The following is a 25077-nucleotide window of genomic DNA, read 5'->3' as shown; positions in this document are numbered from 1 at the left end:
CTGAGACTAAACTCAGTGACTTGAATAGAGAATTGCTGGAGAAACAGGCTCAAATGCAATGGATTGAAGAACCTTATAATGCTACCCTGCAAATGTTTAGAATACATTCGTCAACAAGAACCCACACATACTTTGCATCTAAACATACTTTTGATGAACAAGTACAGAAGCGGAAAACAATGTTGCGTCGAGATAAGAGAATGGGCGCAACCATTACCTGCTAACATGAGGAATGATACAATACGTGCTCTTCAGCGTGCATATACTGCTTGGATACGATCGTACAGATGCACTTTTTATCAAGCAGATGGAGAAATGATGCTCCAAGCTATGTTGTCAAAAAATACAGCCTTTTTTCTCTTTAGACCGTTCTGAGACAGACTGTCTATATTTTGGGTCTCTAGCTCAGGGTCCCCTCCTCCGGCCGCACCGCCGGCACTGATACTGTGCGTATTACTAATTACTAATTTAGGATACTTGCTGCTCCTTTCCCATTTAAGAAACCATACACAGGATTGGAATCATTGTTTTTTACTTTATACTGGCCATCCGGCTTAATTATTCCATTTGGGCCGCCGCCTTTTACTGTAGGTACTAGCTTCAAAACCTAAGTAGGACTCTATGAGTTGCCCTTTATTACATCTACTTATGTCTCAACGGGGCGTGACTTACTTGTTTATTACTTCCTTATCAATTTTCATAGGTTTGGAATCATTGCTTTCCACTCTATACTGGCCTACTGGCTTTACTATTCCAACATGCCGCCGCCTTTTACTTTAGGTACGAGCTCCGAAATCAAAGTAGGACTTTATATGTTGCTATGACTACGTTTACTTTTGTCTAAACAGGGCATGATTAACTCGCCTATCGCTTTTCCAGTGCGACACTAGACAGCCACACTTACCCGGACCTCGGCACTCAGGTATGGCTCACTCGCTCTCCCTAAGGTAATCGCTTAGGGATTGTTATTAAGAGCGGCATTATGATCCTGACGGCGTTTAGCTTTTTACAGCACGCCGGCACCGTCCATACCACATCCAGTAATTCGAGGTGCGCCGATCATAAACTCAGCAGACCTATTATTAGGGGCTGTACCTATTTTTCGGCTGACCTGTTTGCCACACTCAAAGGCTACAGGTATGTGTTTTCAAAGTCGTAGGCACATGTTGTCGCGCCATATATGTCTGGTTACACACTATTGATTGCTGTATACACCCATGGCATTATTTGTCATTTACTCAATATACTTTGGCAATTTTATTGCAATTAGAATGCTTGGCACATTCACTACAGCCATGTAGGAGACCCCTCGATCCCTACACCAGTCCTGTATGGACTTCCCCACTACCCATAAACCAGTGTTGTGTTTGTTTGTAGGATACACAACCTCTTGTGATGCCTGGTTAGTCTAATATCGCCACTCTATAAACGGCGGACCGTGGTTCAAGGCTGGATTCTATCCCAGACTGCTGATGACCTGCCCCATATCTTTATTGGCAGCTGAGCGTCTATAGACTCCACATCATGTTCCATCTACTTGTTGTCTACCCATCCGGTAATAGTGTGTGATCTCTGATACTGCTATTTGAGACGCTTACTTAGTGGCTTTTCTTGTATTTAATACTCTGTAGGACTGATTCTTCAACCTACTCCAACTGATTTATAGAAGTTGTGAGCCTCCACAAGCACCAGTAAAGGTAACTTCCCCCTTTTTTGGTTCTTTAGCTCACTGTTGGAACTAAATAAAGCAATACAGCTATTAAACAGCTGACCCTTTGTTTCTATATTTTTTAACTCTACGGGTTACATGAAACTGGCACAGACTCATTCAGTGAAGCTATAGGAAATAAGCTTTTCGTTATAAGTGAATTCTCGTGATGAATGTTCGTTATTTGTGTTTTGTTAACAGAAACATGTTGAGACAACTCTCTGGATTATTAACAGAGTTTTAACAATATGTTACACTGACCCAGGTGGTTTTTGGTACACAGTAGGTTTCCCAAGGTGTACACTGTTTTTTCTCAATCCGTATTACTTAGCATCAACTGCTTAATACGCATTCCTATGTTTTCTGTGAAGTATTTTGTTTTATTGTGGACTATATGGTTTGATTAAGTTTTTAACTATATCGATTTAATATTCAAATAAAGTTTTGTATTTTTTAGATGTAACTGGTCCCCCCTCAACTTACAAACTCTAGTATCTGTATCTCTAGCTCTGTCTCAAGTTTATATTTTGTCATATATCCACCCGGATTTAGACAGAGTAGACACTGCCAACCATTTGCGTTGAACAGTGGTCTACTGGGTTTCCTCCTTGATATCAAAGCCAAGAGACTGCCATGGAGAACCAGATTTGAATGTTGACTAATGACAAAGGTGTAGAGAAAGAAAACCTGTGTTGGCAAGAAAGCCCAAAGAATACATAAGCATAACAAAGTGCCAAGGGTTATCGGTTGTGTGACCTGTAATGAGTGGACCGCGTGGTCCGACAACTGCGCCTTGACCAAGTCACCCTGCTTGGAAAGAACCAAGGAAATCCAAGATACAGAAGCTGTATTGTATAACAAGTTGCTGAAGTGAATGAGGAAAATAACAATCCTTGTGAACTATTGAAAAGACTGGATAACCTCGAAGTTGAACTGGAACTGTTTTTGAAAGTCAAGAGATTTGAACTGGTTGTAGTTCTAAAGCTGGAAGAGCCACCTTCTTGGGGAAGGGATCTCAGAGACTTTGAACTTTGTTGAACTTTGTTGAACTCTTGGGGAAGGGAACCCTGAGACCTTTTGGAACTGTTTTGAACTTGGGGGGAAAGTAAGCCAAGAGCTGGAAGAAGCTCTGAACTTTATTTAGAACCCCGTTTCTTTTGTTGCTGCCCTCCCTACACATTTTATATCTTTCGTTGTGAGGGCATGTATAGGTTTTGGACACAGACAGACTTTTGAGTTCAACTTAATGACGCAGACTATCCTTAGTTTCTTTAGGTAGGGAAATTTCACCAGAAACACATTGTGTGTCCTACAAAGTCTGTGCAAAATGTCATATACTACCCGATTGAAACACATTGTGTCCATATGCACTCTCATGTTGTCTATTCCAACTGAATTGCCATTTCCTGAAATGAGCTTCTATGACTAATTACCACACAGCATTTTGCATACATATGGTCTTTTTTCTTACAATCAATCATGGTATCCGCCAGCGGTAACCTTAATAAACACGCGGCCTTATGTTACCATAATATACATTCTGCATAGGGCATCGACCATAATTGGTTTATCAAATTTTTCGGATCCCGATGAGGCCTTTAACTAAGAATTTTGCGAGACGATCCTGTGCACCATTCCAAGATGGCTGCCAGTATTTAAGCGCTTGTGACCTAGCAACAGCGTTAGCAACGCTGTTCTTCCTGGCCCACGAGCTACGAGCCGACATCAGGATCGCGCGTACATTGTGACTCAGCATTTCCTGCAAGAGCACATCCCTCGCCGCACGCAGCTTACTACAGAGGTATTTTGCCTTTGAATAACGTATTTTCCATTTACGCTAGATTCAGACCTAATCACCATGCCTTCCATTAATCGCGTGCCCTCTCATAGGATACCCTGAATATCCCTTGAGGTTTTGCTGATGCATAAACCGCACCCTGAAGTCCACAGCCCCACGTAGAGGTAAGCTTACCCATGTATGCTGTGATGACATATTTGTGCACAATTTACATGTGTGTTTCTCTAAATGTATAAACACAAAGGAGACCATACTAATGACACCTTTTTACTCGATAAAAGGAGTCCATTGTGACCTTCACAGATGGGAGTTCTTTTCCATTAGAATACCTGTGGTCATTTCTTTTCCACAGGTAAGCTTTGTTCAGTATTCTTACGTGACACATCCAGTGATTTTTTTCACCAGAAAAATACATTGACCTTAGCACTCTCCTGACCATACTTCCTTTCACTGTTCACAGCGCTCCATGAAGAAGGCCGTGTCAGATATGAGGCATATCCAGCCCCTACAGATGGCTGAAACACCCCGGTGTAGACAAACCTTTTTAACCACAGTGTCACCATTGTATTGACACTGTCTTGTAAAAAACAACCCGTTTTCGTATTTCTGTTCTAAATGTTCACTTGTGTTTTTGACACTGTTAGCCATATATTGACAGTAGAGGATTTATACTCTGTTTAATGCACAAGCATTTGTGTTGACTTGTTGTCTATGTTCTTGTGTTTTTTTCTGTATGACCAAAAACCTAGAATTCTGTGATGTTTTACATTGTACCATACTTTACGCAAATAGATGTTACTATATAAAAACTAAGAATCATCATACCTGGGTACAACCCATAAAGTGTTTACTTTATTTTTAGGTTGACTGAACTAAAGGGGAGTGCACGAGTGAACCACTGACCAATTCATTTGTATCCTTGTTTCATAAGAAGCCCTCCTGGGCAGAATAGGGTCTTCTCCAGGAGCCTCTGATTTCTAAATCAGTGTTAGTTGCAGGACACATAAACAGTTCACTTGGTCATGTTGAAAATTATTTTGGCGAACTTGTTTTCTGAAATTTGTACTGCAGATGCCCATTAAAATAATTCTTGAGAATCTTCACTATGTGTAGTATTGAAAGAGATGTTCCTCCGCATAATAGCTGCATTAACTTTTGCATGCTCATTTGGATGAACCTGTTCAATGCCACAAGGGCATGAACTGATGTGGAGATAAACTCTCATAGTTTTAGCTCCTCTGTGCCACTTTGATGAAGATTCCTAGGAAGTACCAAAGCATTGAGTGGGAAACCCAGTCTGTGCTCTTCCTTGATACATGCATGGTAATCTGCATGCATCTCTGCATCACACCACATTTGAATGCAGCTGTGAGATGCGGATCATGGCTCCCCATCCATTTTGTCTGCCATTTTGCAGGTTGAATGGCCAGGATCTGTCCTAAGGGATCTGTGATAATGGCGGCCCCCATGTTTTTGTAGAGACTGAGGCCGCCACTCTTGTTCTGCTCTACCGGGCCTGCCAGCCCACACGTATCAACATAAGAGGGTTAGTATTTCAGCACTATCAGTTATATAACTCAATCCCCTGACCCTTGATGCAGTTCTGGACTTACTGGAATGCCGCTTGCAAGCAGAGGAATGATCAAACGCAAAGGGGCTCAATGAAACAAGTTGAGGTGTGGCCTGGGTGGGAGGCAGAGCCAATTATAGTCATACTTCTATAACTCGGGTGCTCAAGGCCTAAGAATATTGCAGTTGCTATAGAGACTAATTAACCCAATCTCCTTCACTATCCAAGATTCATCAACCCGTCTGTATCTGGCCTCTCGCTAAGGATTAAAATTGACCTCAACCCACCAGCAAAACATTTGGTATCTTAAAAGTTAGTACACAATACTTAAGTACATGGGTACTAAATCAGCAGATAAATATAGCTATATCTTTGTTGGAGTGTGTTTGCGTAACATACATTTACATTTTATTATTAATGTGATATAATCTATAAATAGATTTTACACATGACATATATTGACAGTATAAAACAATTTCAAAATACATCATAAATGTAACATACATAAATGGTTTTTAAGGGTGTTGTCTATGTTTGGAAATGTATTTGGAAGTGGTCTGTAGATCTAATCCGGTGTCCTGTTTGTGCTTATTGCCCATTCCTGTTGCAGGCGAAGGAGCAGCTAATTCTGGCTCTTCAGCTTAGTAGACATGAGATGACATCGGTGATGCTTGGAAAAATCTATCTGTTGGAGGGTGATACAGACAAGGCCATCGAGGTGTACAAGAAAGCTGTTGAGTAAGGATTTTTATGTGTTGAGGTAAAGTTTAAACCTGGAGTAGAAACTGCACCATGCTCTGAGAGGGATGCAGTCTCAAAAGTATCCAGAATGGGAATCTATTTAAAAGTAGTTTACATATTTTTCCAGGTCTGTGAATGCCAGGGTAAAATTTGTGATTGTCTATATCCCGGTTCAGGAGGATTCCCCCAGAACACCTATTTAAAATGTTACTTTCTTTCTCTCTGAATCATGTTCCTGCAACATGAACATATGCAAATCCTAGAGTGGATACCCATGCTTTGAAATCGGTATTAAAGGATTTTCATACTGTATCACGCACTGTTGTATGTGACCAGGCCAGTACCCTGATTTTGTCAAGAGGGTACAGGAACCCTTCCCAGCTGGTGTCAGGCTTCAGCTTTACCTCCCCCTTCTCCTCACCTGATGTGAAAACATAAAAATAATATGAGGCCGGGAAGCCCAAAAGAAACACACCAACACAGGTTACAAAGAACATACAAGTGCTTTATTTAAAAGCTACAACAGTTACCAAAGTCAATTGACAAACGGATAGCTATTTGGCTCTCAGAGTAACGTAACGAACTTCAACGAAGGTTCGATGCATTAGTGAGAGAGACCGTACATTGGAATACTTGGGTCTTTTATATGATTTGTCCAGCCCTTGGCCAACCCCCTCGCATGTTAACCATTCTAGGGATCGGGCCTATGGGTTCCTAGCCAGGTAAATCCTATAATATATGCATTTTGATTAGTTTCACTGATATAGTTGTACATTTACACATAGGTCAGCAATAGGACAAGGTCTCAGTTTGCGACCCCGACAAGTGGCCTGCAGGCATATTAATTATTCATGTGTACGGAGGTCACAACGGCCAGAATCTTACTCAGAATGTCATCCGGCCTCCATTTTGATGTTCAGGGTGACTTCCATATTACAAGAGAACCTGAAATGGCGGCTTAATCCAAGATGGCGACTTACATTACTTTCTCTAAGGTCAAGACCTTGCCGCAGAGTTTGTTCGCATATGATGTTTAGACAACTTGGCGTAGGCCAATATACATACAATTACTGCGATAGGAGGCATAATATTGTTTCAATTCCGACAGACCCTCCTTTTGGCCTATGCCAAGTGCTAATATCATTTCTAATACTTCTGCAAATAACTCCATGCATTGTCGTACATACATCCTGAATCATTATCTGTAATGTCTATAGCCATTAGGTCGTTCATCAGAACCTCTTGCAACACAAACTCTTTAGATGCTGTATCTGGGGCATACATTTTGTGCCCTACTGTGCTCACCGCTTGAGCACAACACCCCCCTAGCATTGCACATATACTAGGTAGACATTGAAAACAGCAACAAAGGAATAGCAGGATTCCCAAAGTAACCAGAATAACAGAAAGCACCTTCCAACCCCAGGATCGTAGAGAATCCCAGAACCAGGTGCTAATATTCCAATCTCCCACAGGAACATGTACTTCAGAACTAAGGATGTGCAAGTTCTGTATTGCTTTGAAAATTGTCGGCGAGGAATCTGGTACGAAAACACAGCAAGCGGACCCCACTAATTTGCATACTCCACCACGTTCTGCCAGAATGACATCTAATGCCATCCGATTTTGAAGTGCTACCAATCTTATTGCCTTTTGTTCTAGTGTCATATTGTAGAGTATATCCGTGGTCCGGTTGATGGTTCTCTCCAGTACTCTTGTTAGTCCCCTAATATTTTCAGAGTTTGCTATCTGTCCCCAAAATGGCACAACTGTTTCGCTATATCTCCCAATACTTGCCCAGGGGTATCTCCATCCTCGTCCCGCCGTGGGCGAGCCTTAGAAACTTCCAATGTACTAGCTATAAATACCCCAGGTAACAGGATTCCTAAATAACAGGTTCCCTGCCAATCCTTGGGCAACCAGGGAAATGCTGAACTACCACAAATGAAATAAACAGGCCCCCCCTACATACAGAGGCCTGTTCTCCCCAGTCAAATTTACAATTTTTACACAACCTTCAAAATCTCCCATTGGCCGAGTGCCATTTCTTTGTACACAAAAGGGGACTGAATCAGGGCTATGATTAATAGAGTAGGAAGGAGGCACGGCGTCCTTATTGCCTATCAGAGCCATTTTAAAGGAAATTAGAGTTTGAAAAGGAAGAGATAGTTTATCAGACGGCCTAATAGAAGCAATATTAGGTTTACTTCTATTTGCAAAAAGCGAGCATCCCAGGGGAGTCAATTCACGTTTCTCAAAATTGTTTAAATTAGTTCCATCAAAGTTCCCTGAGATGCTATCATTTCAACGGCCAAAGAATAGTGCTCTAAGAGAGGCATAGCAAGCAGTCATTAAAGGTAGAGGGTGAATATACCATCCTAGCCCCTTGTTCCCATGTTGCGGTAAATGAGTGCAAATCCAACAATTACTCTTATTAAAAATAGCATGCGTTGCATTCATTACTATCATTAAAGTGTTATTGTGATACTTTCGTCTATGCTGGGAGTCTCTAGGTGACAGAGTGTGAAGGTGTACAGAGGGAGTCAAAGCAGTAGGTACAATCTCAATTGGCAGTAGAGGTTTTAGAGGGTAAATTTCTTCGAAGTACCAAAATCCCACAGCAGTAATTACACAAATTCCAATTATTTTTTATTTTTTTTTAACTTTATTTATTGGTTTTAACAGTTTAACAAAGTATGCATTACTTGTAATATCGGACGTTAATCAAGGAATTACGTATCCCCCCCCCACCCCCAACTCAAGACCACAGTCAACATTATCTTCCAATTATGATGGGCCGGATTGATGGCTAGGACAGTCCGAACCGTCCGAGGTATCGTCAGAGTTATTAGGATGCAGTAGTGGCTCTGTTAAAGCCACCCAGCGATGCAGTTCTCCACTGGAGTCCAGCCTCTGTTCAAGGATAGCCGTTTCCCACGCGCCGGTCTCCGCCGTTATCCATTTCGTCAGGTCCCCCCACCACAGTGCCTCATACGGGGCCCTTGGGCTCTTCCATCCCATGGCTATGCGTCTCTTCGCAGTTATGTAAATCAGATCTTTGAGTTTGTTTAGAGGCTTATTTTTGTGGTTGCGTTTGCATCTGCCCAGGATGCAGGCTACGGGGTTGTTCACTACTAGCTCAATATCTGCGTCCGCCACCCTCTCCTGAACCTGTGTCCAGAAGTGGCGTATCTCCGGGCAGCCCCAGAACATATGCGTCATACCCGCTCTCGGCTCTTTACATTTGGGGCATACCTGGGCCTCAGCTCCTTTGAAATTGGATATGGCCTCTGGTGTTAGGTAGGCTCTGTTGGTGATGTATAATTGAATGAGCTGCAAACGGGCATTCCTAGAAACTTTTTTGTGGTAGTGAGTTATTTTCTCCCATTCGACATCTGCAAAATCTTGGCCAAGTTCGATTTCCCATTTTGCTTTGCTTTTGAGCTTGCTGTTTGTCGTGCCCTGGAGCAGGGTTTCGTACAATCGCGAGGTTTCATGGCCGCCTTCGGCTGTGTTTAATAGTGGTTCTATGACCACGTTTTCCGTCTTTGGGGTGGTAGCCTCTGGCCATCTAACCATTATGGCTTGTGTCACTGCCCTATGGAGCAAAAATTGGCCAGCGGGTAATCCCGTAGTCTCAGCAAGGTCAGGGAAGGGTATGATCTCTTGGTCTCGTGTTAGGTTTCCTAAGGTGGCCACTCCGTAGGGTTCCCACTGGGTGCGTGATTCGAGAGAGCCCCATGGCTGGTAAGACATAATTGCTGCTATGGGGATTTGTGGTGAGAAGGGATCAGCTGACCCCACAGTTCTGCACGCTCTGTTCCAGAGCTTTATTCCAATTTTGATTAGATATGGGAAGGGCTGTGTGAGTCTGTTCCGGACCCATAGCAGGTCATTCAGGAGGAGATTGGGCAATGCAGGTTGGAGGAGCCTAGTGTCCGAGGAGGTCTCGTCATCCATCCATCGCATCACATGCCTTAGTTGGCATGCCAGGTAGTACAATTCGAAATTGGGGACTTTGATTCCTCCCCTCTCGTAGGGTCTTTGGAGTGTGTCCAGCACCACCCTGTGTCTGCCTCCCTGCCAAAGGAACCGTCTACATAGTTTATTTATGTTTCTGAAGAAGGAGGGTGGGATGTTGTAGGGAACATTTGTAAAGTTGTAAAGTAAGCGGGGAAGAGCAACCATTTTGAGGAGACCGGCCCTTCCGGCCATCGAAAGTGGGAGCTTGCCCCAGAATTCCATAGATTTTTCTAGAGTATCTTTAGCTCTCACCGTGTTGAGTATATGTTCCGTGTATGGGTCCCGGTGTATAGTGATTCCCAGGTATCTAAAGGAGGTCACTTGCCATTCTAGATCCAGGGAGGGAAGGGATCTTAGGTCTTCTTTATACAGTGCGGCAAGAGGGTAGAGGCAGGACTTGTCTTTGTTAATACGGATACCCGTGTATCTGCTAAATCCGTCCAGTGTTTCTAGAATGTAGGGCAGGAGGTGTTCGGGGTTATGTAGGTACAATAGCGTGTCGTCCGCGTACATAGAGACGAGGTGGATCACTCCGTCTATTACGATGCCCCCATCTCCGTATTCCTGTCTAAGGTATGCGGCTACGGGTTCGGAGGCAATGATGTATAGCATCGGGGAGAGTGGGCAGCCCTGACGGGTGCCCCTGTGTAGGGTCCATTTGTCTGAGAAGGTCCTATTTGTGCGGACCCTAGCGGTGGGGTTGGTGTAGACTAGCTGGGTCCATTTCAGGAAGGCGGGTCCGATTCCCCTTCTAGCCATAGTGGCATATAGCCATTCCCAACGCACTGAGTCGAAGGCCTTCGTGGCGTCAAGTGACGCAACCGCGTATTTCTGAGGCCTCTGTTCCGTGCTGTATATGATGTGATGCAACCTACGCAGGTTCTCTGTTATGGAGCGACCGGACACATAACCCGTTTGGTCCTGGTGGATCAGGTGGGGGATTACCCTTCGCAGCCTACTAGCTAGCAGGGAGGTTAGGATCTTACAATCGACATTTAACATGGAGAGGGCCCTATAGGAGCTGCAGTGCGATCCGTCTTTCCCGGGTTTCAGGAGGGGGATTATCACCGCTTCCCTCATGGAGTCAGGGAGGGCACCACGCTCGTAGGCTTCGTTAAACACCTGTGCCAGCAGTGGGGCCAAGGTCTCTTCGTACAATTTATAAAATTCCCCGGGGAGGCCATCAGTGCCTGGGGATTTACCGGCCGGGAGTGATCTGATGATTACCTTGACCTCATCTGGGGTGATGGGTTCGTCCAGGATGTCCGTCATTTGAGGATCAAGCCTGGGAAGGTCTATGTCATCCAGGACATCCTCAATGTCGGAGTCGGCCACGGGTGGGGGTTTGGCGTATAATTTGCCGTAAAAGTCAGAGAACACCGAATTAATTTCAATCTGGGTGTGCACTAGGGAGCCGTCTGGTTTGAGTACTTGGCAAATGGGTGTTCTGGGGGTCTCCCTCGTGTATAGCCAAGCTAGGAGTTTACCGGGTTTGTCACCTAGGGCATGGGTTCGTTCAACGTGTTTGGCATAGCTCAGCCTACCCAGGGACTCCCAGTGCATAAGGTAGGTTTGTTTTAGGTCAATTACTTTCTGTAAGTGTTCTGGGGATGGGTCTAGTCTACCTTCCAGTTCTCCCAGCTCCCTCTCTGCGTGCTCTAGGGAGGAAGTAACCGACCTTAGTGCCCCGCCCGCGGCTGCGATCATCTCCCCCCTCAGGACCACTTTGTATGCCTCCCAGGCGGTGCCTATGTGTTTGACACTGTTGAGGTTCCTTTCCCAATAGTCTTCTGTCCTGTCCGCAATGTGTTCGCGGAGGGCTGTGTCTAGAAGGGCTTCAGCCCTGAGTCTCCAGGTGGGGACAGGGGGTCTAGGCATGTAGACCTCCCAGGTGGCCAATAGTGGGGAATGATCGGACAGCACTCTGGGCTGGTACTGAGCCCCGCCAAACATTGCCTGTTGTTCTAGGCTTACGAAAAGGTAGTCAAGTCTAGTGTGGACCGCGTGTGAAGGGGAGTAAAAGGAAAACTCACGCAGGTCTGGGTGTTGTTCTCTCCATAGGTCTCGGAGTTGTAACTGCTGTACCAGCCTGGACAGTATTTTGGCCGGCGGGGAAGGGCGTGTATGCTTATCGTCAGACCTGTTTTTCTGGGGGTCTAGGGTGCAGTTGTGGTCGCCCCCCCATATCATGGTTTGATCCCTGTAAGGGCTGAGACGTGAATATAGGGAGTGAAATAAGGTTGTTGCGTCGTGGTTGGGTGCATAGGTGCTGACTAGGCATGTCTCTCTCCCTTCGATAGGGCCGCATGCTAGTGCCATCCTGCCCTCATTGTCTACTTTGGAGCTAACTAATCGTAAGGGGATAGAGGGTCTACCCAGATCAGGACACCCCTGGCATAGGAGGAGTAGGAAGATCCTACCAGAATACCACGCCAAGCTTTGGCCAGTGCCTTCAGTTTGTCCGACGTTAGGTGCGTTTCTTGAAGTAGGGCTATTTTGGTTTTACTTCTTTTGATGTAGGCGAGTATGCGCCGTTGCTTCACAAAGCTATTCATGCCTCTGACGTTCCACCTCAGGATTTTTATCGAGTCAGCCATGGGGATCAGGGGTTCTAGTGACTATATCAGGCCCACCCGGATGCACTGCATGTGGCGGGAGGAGCGCGGGGATCGTATGGGTTCCAGGTGGTTCGTGCATGTGGGTCCCAGCTGGGGTACCTGCGTCCTTTAACCTCTGCTCCGGTGACTGTAAGCCCATCCAGCGTAGGGTAGATCCTTCGTCCGTGCTGTCTGAGGTGGTTGTTGGTGGTCTTGGTTTTCCCCGATTCGGGCACTTAACAGCTGTGCCAACTTCCCCTGTCCCACCCCCCCGTAACTTTGAACTTCCCAAACATAAACCAGGTCGAGCGAGGTGTCCCTCACTATGACAGACCCGTTTCCGCTCCTTTAGACCGAACATCGGTCGCATGGTGCCCTACGGGCGGGTAGCGAGTACCCTTAACAAGAAAGAGCTTCCGGGGGTAGGAGAGTGTTCGTCCGGGTGTCTCGTGTCGAGCGATCCAGTCAGCTGCGGTGTGTGTAGCCGTTCCTTGGTGGGGCCACCGAAAGACATTGGGGCAAGGTGTAGCCATTGGGAGACGGGGCTCAGCGGGGTTGTCGCTTCCTGACTTCGATATCTGGGATCTGCTCCCTGTCCATCCAGTCCCGAGCCTCGGCAGGGGTATCGAAGAGGTGAGTTTTGTTGTTGCGTATCACCTTCAATCTGGAGGGGTAAAGGAGCATGTAGCGTAGACCGGCAGACTTCAGTCTAGCTTTGGTATGTATAAACAGTGCCCTCTTCATTTGAACCTGAAAGTTATAGTCTGGGTAGATGGATATCTTGGCTGAGCCCCTGCAGATCTGGCCGCCTGATCGCGAGAAGGCGAGGATGGTTTCCCAGTCTCTGTAATTAAGTACTTTAGCGATCACTGGTCTGGGTGGGTTGCCAGGGGGGGGTTTCGATGTGAGGGACCGGTGAGCCCTTTCGATTGTGAAACCCTGGGAGAGTTTCTCTGCACCAATCGCCTGTAATAGGAGGTTCTCGACGAAGTTCGTGGGGTCCGATCCCTCAATGCCCTCAGGGAGCCCCAGGAGGCGAATGTTGTTACGGAGTGAGCGCCCTTCTGCCTCCTCGGCCCTGTCTTCCAGGTTTTTCACTTTTTGTCTGAGAACATCGACATCTTTGAGGAGCACAGTCTTGGCTTCAATGTTTTTGCAGACCTGGGCCTCCAGCGTGTCTGTCCTGCCGGCCAAGGAGCGGACGTCTTGGCGTAGGAGGTTCAGGTCTATGGCAACAGCGTCTATTTTATGTTCCACGGCTACTTGAGATTTTTTGATGGCTTCGAGGATCTGTGTGTTGCTTGGTTCCGATGTTGGCCCAGAGGGGTCGAGTAGGTCTGCAGCGAGTGTCCCGTTCATGATCTCAGGCGCTGTGGGCCCCGCCGCCGTGAAGGTATCAATGGTGGTCTGGCGTTGCTTGGCCCTTGCTCCTTTGGTAGACATATCCACTGGGCCACAGGGCTTCGCTGTTATAGGGGTGGCCAAGGTGTGATGAGATGGAGGGGCAGAAAAAGGCCCAGTGCCCTCACCCGTGGTTGAGTCGATTTGTGGGCGGGCAGCGGTGGAGGGCAGCAGTATGTTATGGGCAGCTCCGGAGGCTCGGAGGGACAGCTAGTGCGGAGGGGCCAGGCCAGCAGTGGTCTTTGGTGTGCGCCGGGGCCGCTTCTTTGAGTTTCCAAAACAGGGCGCAGCTGGCGAGATACCGCTACTTCTGCTTGCCTATGTAGGAGGGAGGGGGGGGGCCGCCCCGAGGGCCAGCGATAACAACCTGTATATATCAGTTGGGTTAGTCCCCCCCGCTCACCTCGATGGGTCTCCGAAGCCCCGGCTCACGGTTCCGCGGTTGGTAGCGCCCTTATCTGGGACGTCTCAGGCTGGGCTCTGCGTCCTGGTTGCGCCTCCTCTTATTCGCGCACCCGGCCTCATGGGTGCTTCGCGAGTCCCCCTCGTCGATCTGGCCAGGCGCTCGTGTGCGACCGAGGGGTCTTCTCCCCTCTGACACCTGGTCGTTGTGGCGTGGAGCAGCCTTAGAGTGCGGGCCGCCGCGTCGTGCTAGGCGAGGGAGCCGCCATCTTGGCCCTGGTCCGCTGGATCGTGTCGCACGGTCTATAAGGCGAAGCCGGTCGCCCAGAGCCACGGGAATCGACCCGCAGGTGCAGCAGGATCTTAGCCCCCAGTGAGGCGATTTGTGGGGTTCGGGACCCCCGAAAAATGTAGTTAAAGGCAGCTTATGATGGTCGCATCAGGCGGAGCCGCGGAGCGAACGTCCTCTTCACATGGCAGTTAGCCACGCCCCCCCAAATTCCAATTATTATTAACACAACGCAGCAATACGTTTTCGGGGCCCAGGCACATTGTCCGTTGTCCGAGTTGGTCACCCCCTTATTTACAAGTCCAGTGCGGGGAGCAGCGGTGGAGGTGGCAGGCATCGCAGTTTCTCAATCGACGACCCCAATGTTCGTTGCTGGCGACACTACGGTCGCGCGACTTCTTAGTCCTTCCCAACCCTAGCCAGCAGAATCCCTTTTTTTTTTTCCCTTTTGTTCGAAAGAAACTTTCTTTTACAAGAGAAGACTTTCAATCACTTCTTCTTTCCAAATGCACGGAAAGACCCGTGCCGTAGTTCTATTTTCTTTGTCGAAGGTTGTACCTGGTGATACCCAAAACTGTTTGATCCGGAAACAAGGTAACGTCACTTCCTGAGGGAAGCGACGTATCGGAGGCGACGGAAGTCGCAGAACTTGAAACAATGTTTTCTGGAAGTGACTTTTTCAAAGAGTGCGGAGACGAAATGGACTGTTCCCCAAGCTCCACGGGCTCAGAGAAATTCTCCGACGCACTCACAGCGCTGTTTGCTACTCCAAGATCAGAGATTGTGGCATCAGTGAGGGGTTCTGCTTCTTCTGTAACGCGTGGCGTCGGGTGAGGAAGTTTCTTGACATGCGTCGCGTGGATCCAGTGTTTTTTCCCAGCCACCCGCACTGCTGTCCGAGTGACCAACAGCACCTGGTAGGGTCCCCTCCAACGAGGAGCGAGACAGGAAGACCTTTCGTAGGCCTTCACTAGGACCCAACTTCCAGGCTGAATATCGTGTCCTGGGCCCGTAAACCGTACAGGTAAAGCTGATTGAACCTGATGATAAATGAAATACAGGTTTTTAGTCAACTGGTTGCAGTAGTCTACAAGCAATACATTTTGTACCTCCCTCAGGGCTTTAGGCTTCGGAAGACCCCAAATGTTAGCAGGTCTCCCCATCACTACCTCAAATGGAGAAAGCCCAGTCTTAGTTTGAGGTGTGGTACGCATGGCTAATAATACAATAGGTAAGGCCTCTGGCCATTTCAATTTGGTGTCGGCGCATGTTTTTGCAAGCTTATTCTTTAAGATACTGTTATGTCTCTCTACCAACCCAGCACTTTGAGGATGTCTAGCTGAGTGAAATCGTTTTTCAATGTGTAACGCTGTGCATATCTGCAAAATTACTGCTGCAAAAAAATGGGGACCATTGTCCGACCAAATTACCCTTGGAAGCCCAAATCGTGGAAAGAATTTGTTTACCATAGTCTTTGCAGTGGTCATGGCAGTAGCATCTTTAACGGGGAAAGCCTCGACCCATTTACTAAAAGCACAAATAATCACAAGAACATATTTTATATTGTTACACCGTTCCATTTCAATAAAATCAAAGTGGATGACCTCGAAGGGGATAGAGGGGGGCCCAAAGCTTCCCCTTGGAGTTACTGTCCCCTTCCCCACATTGTGCTGTAAGCAAATCATACAATTCTGAACATGTCGCAGTGCAGTCTTCAAAATTGTATCATTCACCCAGACTTGTTCTAACATTTTCGTGATCTGCTGAGCACACACATGCGTAGGGCCGTGTGCCATCGTAACCATTGCCAGCACATATGAATCAGGGAGCAACCATTTTCCTTCAGATGGATCCACCCAACACCCATCATCATCCAGTTTCCCCATTCCTTCGGCCCACCTTTTAGACTCTTCTATTATGGCATCAGTTTGAATATCTCGCACAGACCAAATACCCTCATCCATCAGATAGGCATCTTTTGTTTCCCTTAGAGCATACATGTCTGCACTAAGGTCTGTGGCCGTTTGCCTGGCTATCTGGTCAGCAAAAGCGTTCCCTTTTCCCACATCATCTATGACCTTACGATGTGCTGCACATTTCATGATCGCTAACTGCCTAGGGAGTGAGAGTGCCGAGAGCAATTGCACTATCAAGGGACCATGCTGGATCTTGGTCCCATGTGAGGTTAGGAACCCTCTTTCCGACCAGAGCCTCCCAAAGTTGTGAGCCACCCCAAAGGCGTACGGCTATCAGTATATATGTTTACTATACGCCCTTCGGAGAGTTCACAAGCTCGGGTCAACGCTATAATCTCTGCGGCCTGCGCAGAGTTATGCGTAATTCTCTTAGTTTCAACAACCGTACTCAACGTAGTAATTGCGTAAGCAGCTGTAGATGTACCATCTGGAAGTTTGAAGCAGGAGCCATCACAAAACAGCTCCCCTTCTGCATTGTCCAAGGGAGTATCTATAAGATCTATCCTGCCCTTCATTTCCTGTTCAGTAGTATACAGGCAGTCATGTAATTCTTCGTCACTGCAAACAGTATTTTGCGGGAAAGGTAGAAGTTCAGCCGGATTAAGAACACAACACCTCTTAATTTGAATGGGAGGGGCAAACAGAATTAATTCATACCTTGTTAGCCGTGCAGAGGTGAGGTGTTGCGTTTGGGTTTTATTCAATAGGACGTCTACAGAGTGAGGTACCATCAAAATTAAATCATGGCCTAGGACCATTCCCTCACTCTGTTTTACGGACGCGGCAGCAGCAGCGACAGCTCGCAAACATCTTGGCAAAGGGCATGCGACAGGATCAAGGGCGGAGGAGTAGTAGCCGCACGGCCTATTCTTCCCTCCGTGTTCCTGTGTTAACACAGCCAAAGCACATCTATCACATTCATGCACAAACAACACAATGGCCTTGTCATAATTTGGAGTACCCAGAACCGGTGCAGAGCATAACGCGGTTTTGAGAAGCTCAAATGATCGTTGATGTTCCGATTTCCATGGCAGCGGCAGAGAAATGCCCTTCTTCGTCAAAACCAACATCGGTTTTATCACTAGTGAAAAGTTCGGAATCCACAACCTACAGGAAGAGGCCATACCTATTAAGGGATTAATTAATGAAAATACAGGACTCTGCGCCAACAACTCAAGTTGAGTTAAATCTTAGATTATGCTTTATTAATCATCCATGACCATTGAGCCCATAATTGATAACATGTTTCGGCTCCACTGAGCCTTTTTCAAATCCGGGCTACCCATAATTGTAATATAGGACATACAATATATCATAGTCAAAAAACAATTTGTATGAACGACATCATAAAGTATAACATAATACCAGTTTTCAAATATCGTGACCACAAAATATGCATAATAACATGAAAGAAATTAGACAGAAAAACAAGGATGGGCAAAAGGGAAGGGTTCATGGGTGTAGAAAAATATAGGCAAACATATCATAATACATTGTTATATTTGAGTAAACAGAAAAAGAGCACAAAAAACAGAAACAAAAACACAAACAAAAAGAAAAAAGAACCCATTAGTAATCATTATTCTTCAATTCATTGAATAATATAACCAAATTCTGCAATGGTCCCTTAAGACAAACTGACAACTTGGTGGATGTCCTTACCCGAAATTTGATGTAACCAGTTCTTATGACTATTTGTCCATGTAGTAGTAACGGGGTACAATCCCCAATATCAATCTAAACAAAAAATGTAAGTAGCGAAGGTAAATAAAACTGATTGTCCAATTTAGAAAATACATTAATTGTGTATATCAAGGTTGCCTATGGCAACTAGGCATTTTCACTTATGAGAATAAATCCCGCCCTTCACCAAACGGGCAAAACAACTCTAGTTAATGGTCACAGGCCATTTCTGCCTTATTCAAAACAATTCATTATAAGTTCCGTAGTGAAGACAATTGTAATTAACCATCATTACGTGAAATGATGACGCATTTCAAATATAGAACACGTATTTCAAGTACGGAAATCACAACATATAGCTTATTTTGTTGCTACTCGTCAAGTACCATTAAAGCTAAATCTCATTGAAAAGTAAACCATGAGATAAGCGGTCCTCTCTTACCAGTTCCTGGAACACAAACAGTCACACGCGTCGGCAGGTAAGCCGAACGCTTACCAGGTATGCCTTCTTATACTAGGCGTCATCACAGTGCGCGGTTACCACGGCGACGCAAGGACAAGCGTCGTCATTGAAAACCGCATTCTATCCCCCAGCATTCTACAAATTACATATGCTATATAATTCAAAATATTTGAATAAAGCCTGAAAAACTAACAAAGCATGTATACGCTTCTCCTGACCCAATTTATATTTGTTGTATACTTAAATGGTTACTATCACAATAATGTATAATCACGGGCACTAATGCACCTAACTACAAAAGGTTGGTGAGCATTACACGCAACATTCAAATAACATACTGAGCTACCAATTATAATGGGGTATCCCTTTAACAACACCCTGAAATACATGTAACCTCCTAATAAACAATGAGCCGTGTTCTAAATCAAGTATAACAATGAAAATTATTCGAGCTTGAGAGACCAGATTGCAATGTACTACATCTCACAAGAATGAAACCATTTCATTATCTGTATTAAGTCCTGTATTTGTCGAATTGAAGTAACAAATTGCTCTTGCTTCCGCTTGTCGTAACGCCTTCACTCTGTCACCACCTCTTTTGTTCAAGGATACTTGTTTAAGACCAATGAATCTAATTTCCGATTTGAGATGTAGCTGATGTGTTTTTTGCCAATGTTCAGCTAACGGAAGTGATGGGTCTTGACTGCTAATTTTGGCTAAGTGTTCACGGATACGGATTCTCAACTGTCTCTTGGTGCTACCAATATATAGTTTGTGGCAGACACAGATGATGCCATATACTACAAAAGTTGTTTTGCAATTGATTCCTTGTTTAATGATCCAACATTTTCCATTTTTATCTTCGAATTCCGTTGTTCTTTGGTATGCATATTTACATTGTGGACAGACTCCACATTTCCTGAAACCAAAATCTTTCTTGTGTAACCATGTACCTTGAGTAGTGCTCTCAATGTCCGGTAATAACGATGGACTAAGGATAGATTTAAGTGTATTTGCTCTTCTGAAGGTAATGCGCGGATGATCACTCACAAACTCGCCAATATGACTGTCCAATTTAAGTAGGTACCAATGTTTGTTCAAAATGTTTCGTAATCTCTGGTGGTCTGAACAATATTGAGTGATAAAGCTAATCGGCATGTTAGCTTCCAAATTATTCCCTTGTCTCTGTCTCAAAGTATCCTGCTGCTGCATCAATTTGGTTCTCTTATATGCTTTACTTATGTCTTTTTGGGCATATCCCCTCCTTCTAAAACGTCGTTGTAATAGATTACATTCCTCTTCAAATTTTAAGTTACTATTACAATTTCGTCTCGCTCTGATATATTCACCCAATGGTATATTGGTGATAGTTGGTCGAAAATGACAACTTTTAGCATGTAATATTGAGTTAACTTCAGTTGGTTTTCTGAATGTAGTTGTTTGTAGTACTTGATCTTCCAAATATATTGTCAAGTCCAAAAAATGTATCCGCTGTTTGTTGCATTCTCCAGTAAATTGAATATCAAAACAATTAAGATTTAACTTGTCCACAAATGCGTGAAATTCCTCTATGCTACTATCGACGATGCAAAAAACTTTGTCGATGTACCTTGTCCAAAATTGGATTTTCTCAATGAAAAAGGATTCAGTGTATATTGCTTTGTCTTCCAACATCCCCATGAAGATATTCGCCAATGCTGGGGCATATTTAGTACCCATAGCTACCCCCTTGGTCTGTTGGTATACCTTGTTGTCAAAGGTAAAGACATTGAGATCAAACGTGAGATGTAACATTTCTTTAATCATGTTCAAATGGTTATAATACGAGGCTGACTCATGCCTGAAAGTATAGTCAACTGCAATCATGGCCCATTTATGCTGAATAGACGTGTACAGTGCCTTCACATCTAGAGTCGCTAGAAGGAAGGTACTCTGCCAAGTAAAGTTTTTTAGTTTCCGTATAAGGCTGGTAGAATCTTGCAAATATGAATGAAGTGACATAGCCCTTGGTTTGAGTAATAGATCCAGATATTCCGAGATATTCTCTGTGACCCACCCAATCCCACTCATGATCGGGCGGCCCTCTGGTATCCTTTCATAGGGTTTATGTATTTTCGGTAAAAAGTACATTGTTGGAGTTACCGGTTCTTTTATCCATAAATAAGTGCGTTCATCATCCGTTATCAATCCTTTTCTGTGCCAATTAAGTATGTACGCTTCAACTTGCTCCAATGCTGATTTTCGAAAATCATCCGTTCTTAATTCATAGCACCCAGGGGTATTTAAATGTCTGGATGCCATTTCCAAATAATCCTCCCGATCCATTAGCACAATATTGCCTCCCTTGTCAGCCTCTTTAATTACTGTCCGTGAATCCAATTTAAGCGAAACAAGTGCTTTCCTTTCCGATTTAGTTAAATTGTTCTGAGTAATCCAATTCTTATGTTTTTTACAATTAAGATTATATAGATCTCGTGAAACTGCTTGTTGAAAAGTGTCAATGACGTTGTCAGATGCCAACTGTGGCATGAATTTTGAACGTACTTTAAGTTCCTTTGTGGTAAGGGTATCAGATTTTATCTTAAGTTCATCTAATAAGTGAAATACATGATATTGATCACCTTCGGTCAATGAACGCAATGTATATGTATCTTCAATATCCTGGATCGACTTATCACTGATAAGTATGCTAGCCTCTTCAGGTTGAAAATCACCCGGTGCTTTGGTTGCAAAAAAAATTTTTAACTTCAATTTTCTGGTAAATTTAAATAAATCGATTTGTACGTCCAATGGACTGAAGTTACATGTGGGTGCAAAGGATAAACCCTTGTTAAGAAGAAGTCTTTCCTCTTGAGATATAGTTTTTTTAGACAAATTGAGAACAAGATCATCTCCTCGGAGCTGGCCCTGGTTTGTCTCTTGTTTGCTTGTAAGCTTCCTATGTTGCCGTCGTTTTCTACACCCCCTCCTTCCTCTTCTCCTAGCACAGGTGTCAAAATACCCATAGTTGGTGGTAGCTGAAAACGGACTGTTTTCTGAGTAGAATTACAATTCCCTTTCTTGTATCTTTTGATCTGATTCAAGTATCCTCTTTGTTCAATTGATTTGGAACTAGCACTAGCTTGGTTGTCTTGGTCTGAGTCTGCATCAGAACTGGCCGATGATGTATTGGGGGTTGAGTTTCTGGACATTGGTTTTGAACTTGAGTCATATTTGGTTTGGAATGTATATACACGATCTTCCCTGTAATCACGTTCATCTCTATAGCTTTTCCGTAATTTCCTTATTTTTACTTCATCTTGATATATTTGCAACAGTTCATACATCTTCTCATAGTTTTTGGCTTTAGTATCCTCATTAGATTTCATCTCAGCAATTTCTTTGCGTATGCCTTCTATACCATCTAATGCCCTTTTATGCTCCCTAGTGGCATGTTCAATCAATAGGTCAATCATCTTCATGGAGCTGTTGCTCAAATTAGCTTCCCAGCCTTCTGCTAAATCTTTATCCAACTCATTGTTGAAATTTGGAAATATAAGAATCCTCAAACCCCTAGGTACTCTTTCATTAGCGACATAATTCTCAAGTGATACTTTTTCCCAGTACTTGTCAATTTCCTTTTTCGATATTCTTTCCAGTTTTATAAATTTCGAACGTAATCTGGCAACGTCATTGACACTTTTCAACAAGCAGTTTCACGAGATCTATATAATCTTAATTGTAAAAAACATAAGAATTGGATTACTCAGAACAATTTAACTAAATCGGAAAGGAAAGCACTTGTTTCGCTTAAATTGGATTCACGGACAGTAATTAAAGAGGCTGACAAGGGAGGCAATATTGTGCTAATGGATCGGGAGGATTATTTGGAAATGGCATCCAGACATTTAAATACCCCTGGGTGCTATGAATTAAGAACGGATGATTTTCGAAAATCAGCATTGGAGCAAGTTGAAGCGTACATACTTAATTGGCACAGAAAAGGATTGATAACGGATGATGAACGCACTTATTTATGGATAAAAGAACCGGTAACTCCAACAATGTACTTTTTACCGAAAATACATAAACCCTATGAAAGGATACCAGAGGGCCGCCCGATCATGAGTGGGATTGGGTGGGTCACAGAGAATATCTCGGAATATCTGGATCTATTACTCAAACCAAGGGCTATGTCACTTCATTCATATTTGCAAGATTCTACCAGCCTTATACGGAAACTAAAAAACTTTACTTGGCAGAGTACCTTCCTTCTAGCGACTCTAGATGTGAAGGCACTGTACACGTCTATTCAGCATAAATGGGCCATGATTGCAGTTGACTATACTTTCAGGCATGAGTCAGCCTCGTATTATAACCATTTGAACATGATTAAAGAAATGTTACATCTCACGTTTGATCTCAATGTCTTTACCTTTGACAACAAGGTATACCAACAGACCAAGGGGGTAGCTATGGGTACTAAATATGCCCCAGCATTGGCGAATATCTTCATGGGGATGTTGGAAGACAAAGCAATATACACTGAATCATTTTTCATTGAGAAAATCCAATTTTGGACAAGGTACATCGACAATGTTTTTTGCATCGTCGATAGTAGCATAGAGGAATTTCACGCATTTGTGGACAAGTTAAATCTTAATTGTTTTGATATTCAATTTACTGGAGAATGCAACAAACAGCGGATACATTTTTTGGACTTGACAATATATTTTGAAGATCAAGTACTACAAACAACTACATTCAGAAAACCAACTGAAGTTAACTCAATATTACATGCTAAAAGTTGTCATTTTCGACCAACTATCACCAATATACCATTGGGTGAATATATCAGAGCGAGACGAAATTGTAATAGTAACTTAAAATTTGAAGAGGAATGTAATCTATTACAACGACGTTTTAGAAGGAGGGGATATGCCCAAAAAGACATAAGTAAAGCATATAAGAGAACCAAATTGATGCAGCAGCAGGATACTTTGAGACAGAGACAAGGGAATAATTTGGAAGCTAACATGCCGATTAGCTTTATCACTCAATATTGTTCAGACCACCAGAGATTACGAAAAATTTTGAACAAACATTGGTACCTACTTAAATTGGACAGTCATATTGGTGAGTTTGTGAGTGATCATCCGCGCATTACCTTCAGAAGAGCAAATACACTTAAATCTATCCTTAGTCCATCGTTATTACCGGACATTGAGAGCACTACTCAAGGTACATGGTTACACAAGAAAGATTTTGGTTTCAGGAAATGTGGAGTCTGTCCACAATGTAAATATGCATACCAAAGAACAACGGAATTCGAAGATAAAAATGGAAAATGTTGGATCATTAAACAAGGAATCAATTGCAAAACAACTTTTGTAGTATATGGCATCATCTGTGTCTGCCACAAACTATATATTGGTAGCACCAAGAGACAGTTGAGAATCCGTATCCGTGAACACTTAGCCAAAATTGGCAGTCAAGACCCATCACTTCCGTTAGCTGAACATTGGCAAAAAACACATCAGCTACATCTCAAATCGGAAATTAGATTCATTGGTCTTAAACAAGTATCCTTGAACAAAAGAGGTGGTGACAGAGTGAAGGCGTTACGACAAGCGGAAGCAAGAGCAATTTGTTACTTCAATTCGACAAATACAGGACTTAATACAGATAATGAAATGGTTTCATTCTTGTGAGATGTAGTACATTGCAATCTGGTCTCTCAAGCTCGAATAATTTTCATTGTTATACTTGATTTAGAACACGGCTCATTGTTTATTAGGAGGTTACATGTATTTCAGGGTGTTGTTAAAGGGATACCCCATTATAATTGGTAGCTCAGTATGTTATTTGAATGTTGCGTGTAATGCTCACCAACCTTTTGTAGTTAGGTGCATTAGTGCCCTTGATTATACATTATTGTGATAGTAACCATTTAAGTATACAACAAATATAAATTGGGGCAGGAGAAGCGTATACATGCTTTGTTAGTTTTTCAGGCTTTATTCAAATATTTTGAATTATATAGCATATGTAATTTGTAGAATGCTGGGGGATAGAATGCGGTTTTCAATGACGACGCTTGTCCTTGCGTCGCCGTGGTAACCGCGCACAGTGATGACGCCTAGTATAAGAAGGCATACCTGGTAAGCGTTCGGCTTACCTGCCGACGCGTGTGACTGTTTGTGTTCCAGGAACTGGTAAGAGAGGACCGCTTATCTCATGGTTTACTTTTCAATGAGATTTAGCTTTAATGGTACTTGACGAGTAGCAACAAAATAAGCTATATGTTGTGATTTCCGTACTTGAAATACGTGTTCTATATTTGAAATGCGTCATCATTTCACGTAATGATGGTTAATTACAATTGTCTTCACTACGGAACTTATAATGAATTGTTTTGAATAAGGCAGAAATGGCCTGTGACCATTA

General features: G+C 43.9%; 1 protein-coding gene across 2 annotated transcripts in view; it reads left to right on the top strand.

Moving 5' to 3' along the window:
* The window catches only part of BBS4 (Bardet-Biedl syndrome 4), a 614420-nt gene that overhangs the window by 316752 nt on the left and 272591 nt on the right, over positions 1–25077 (top strand). For both annotated transcript variants that reach the window (XM_069624617.1, XM_069624616.1), the window contains exon 8: positions 5687–5814. In XM_069624617.1, the coding sequence (XP_069480718.1) occupies positions 5687–5814 (128 nt within the window). The remainder of the gene's footprint in view (positions 1–5686; positions 5815–25077) is intronic.

Source organism: Ambystoma mexicanum, chromosome 11 (genome assembly GCF_040938575.1).
Source record: "Ambystoma mexicanum isolate Mex_15411 chromosome 11, UKY_AmexF1_1, whole genome shotgun sequence".
Classification (NCBI taxonomy): Eukaryota; Metazoa; Chordata; class Amphibia; order Caudata; family Ambystomatidae; genus Ambystoma; species Ambystoma mexicanum.
This window is presented reverse-complemented; position numbering and strand designations above follow the sequence as displayed.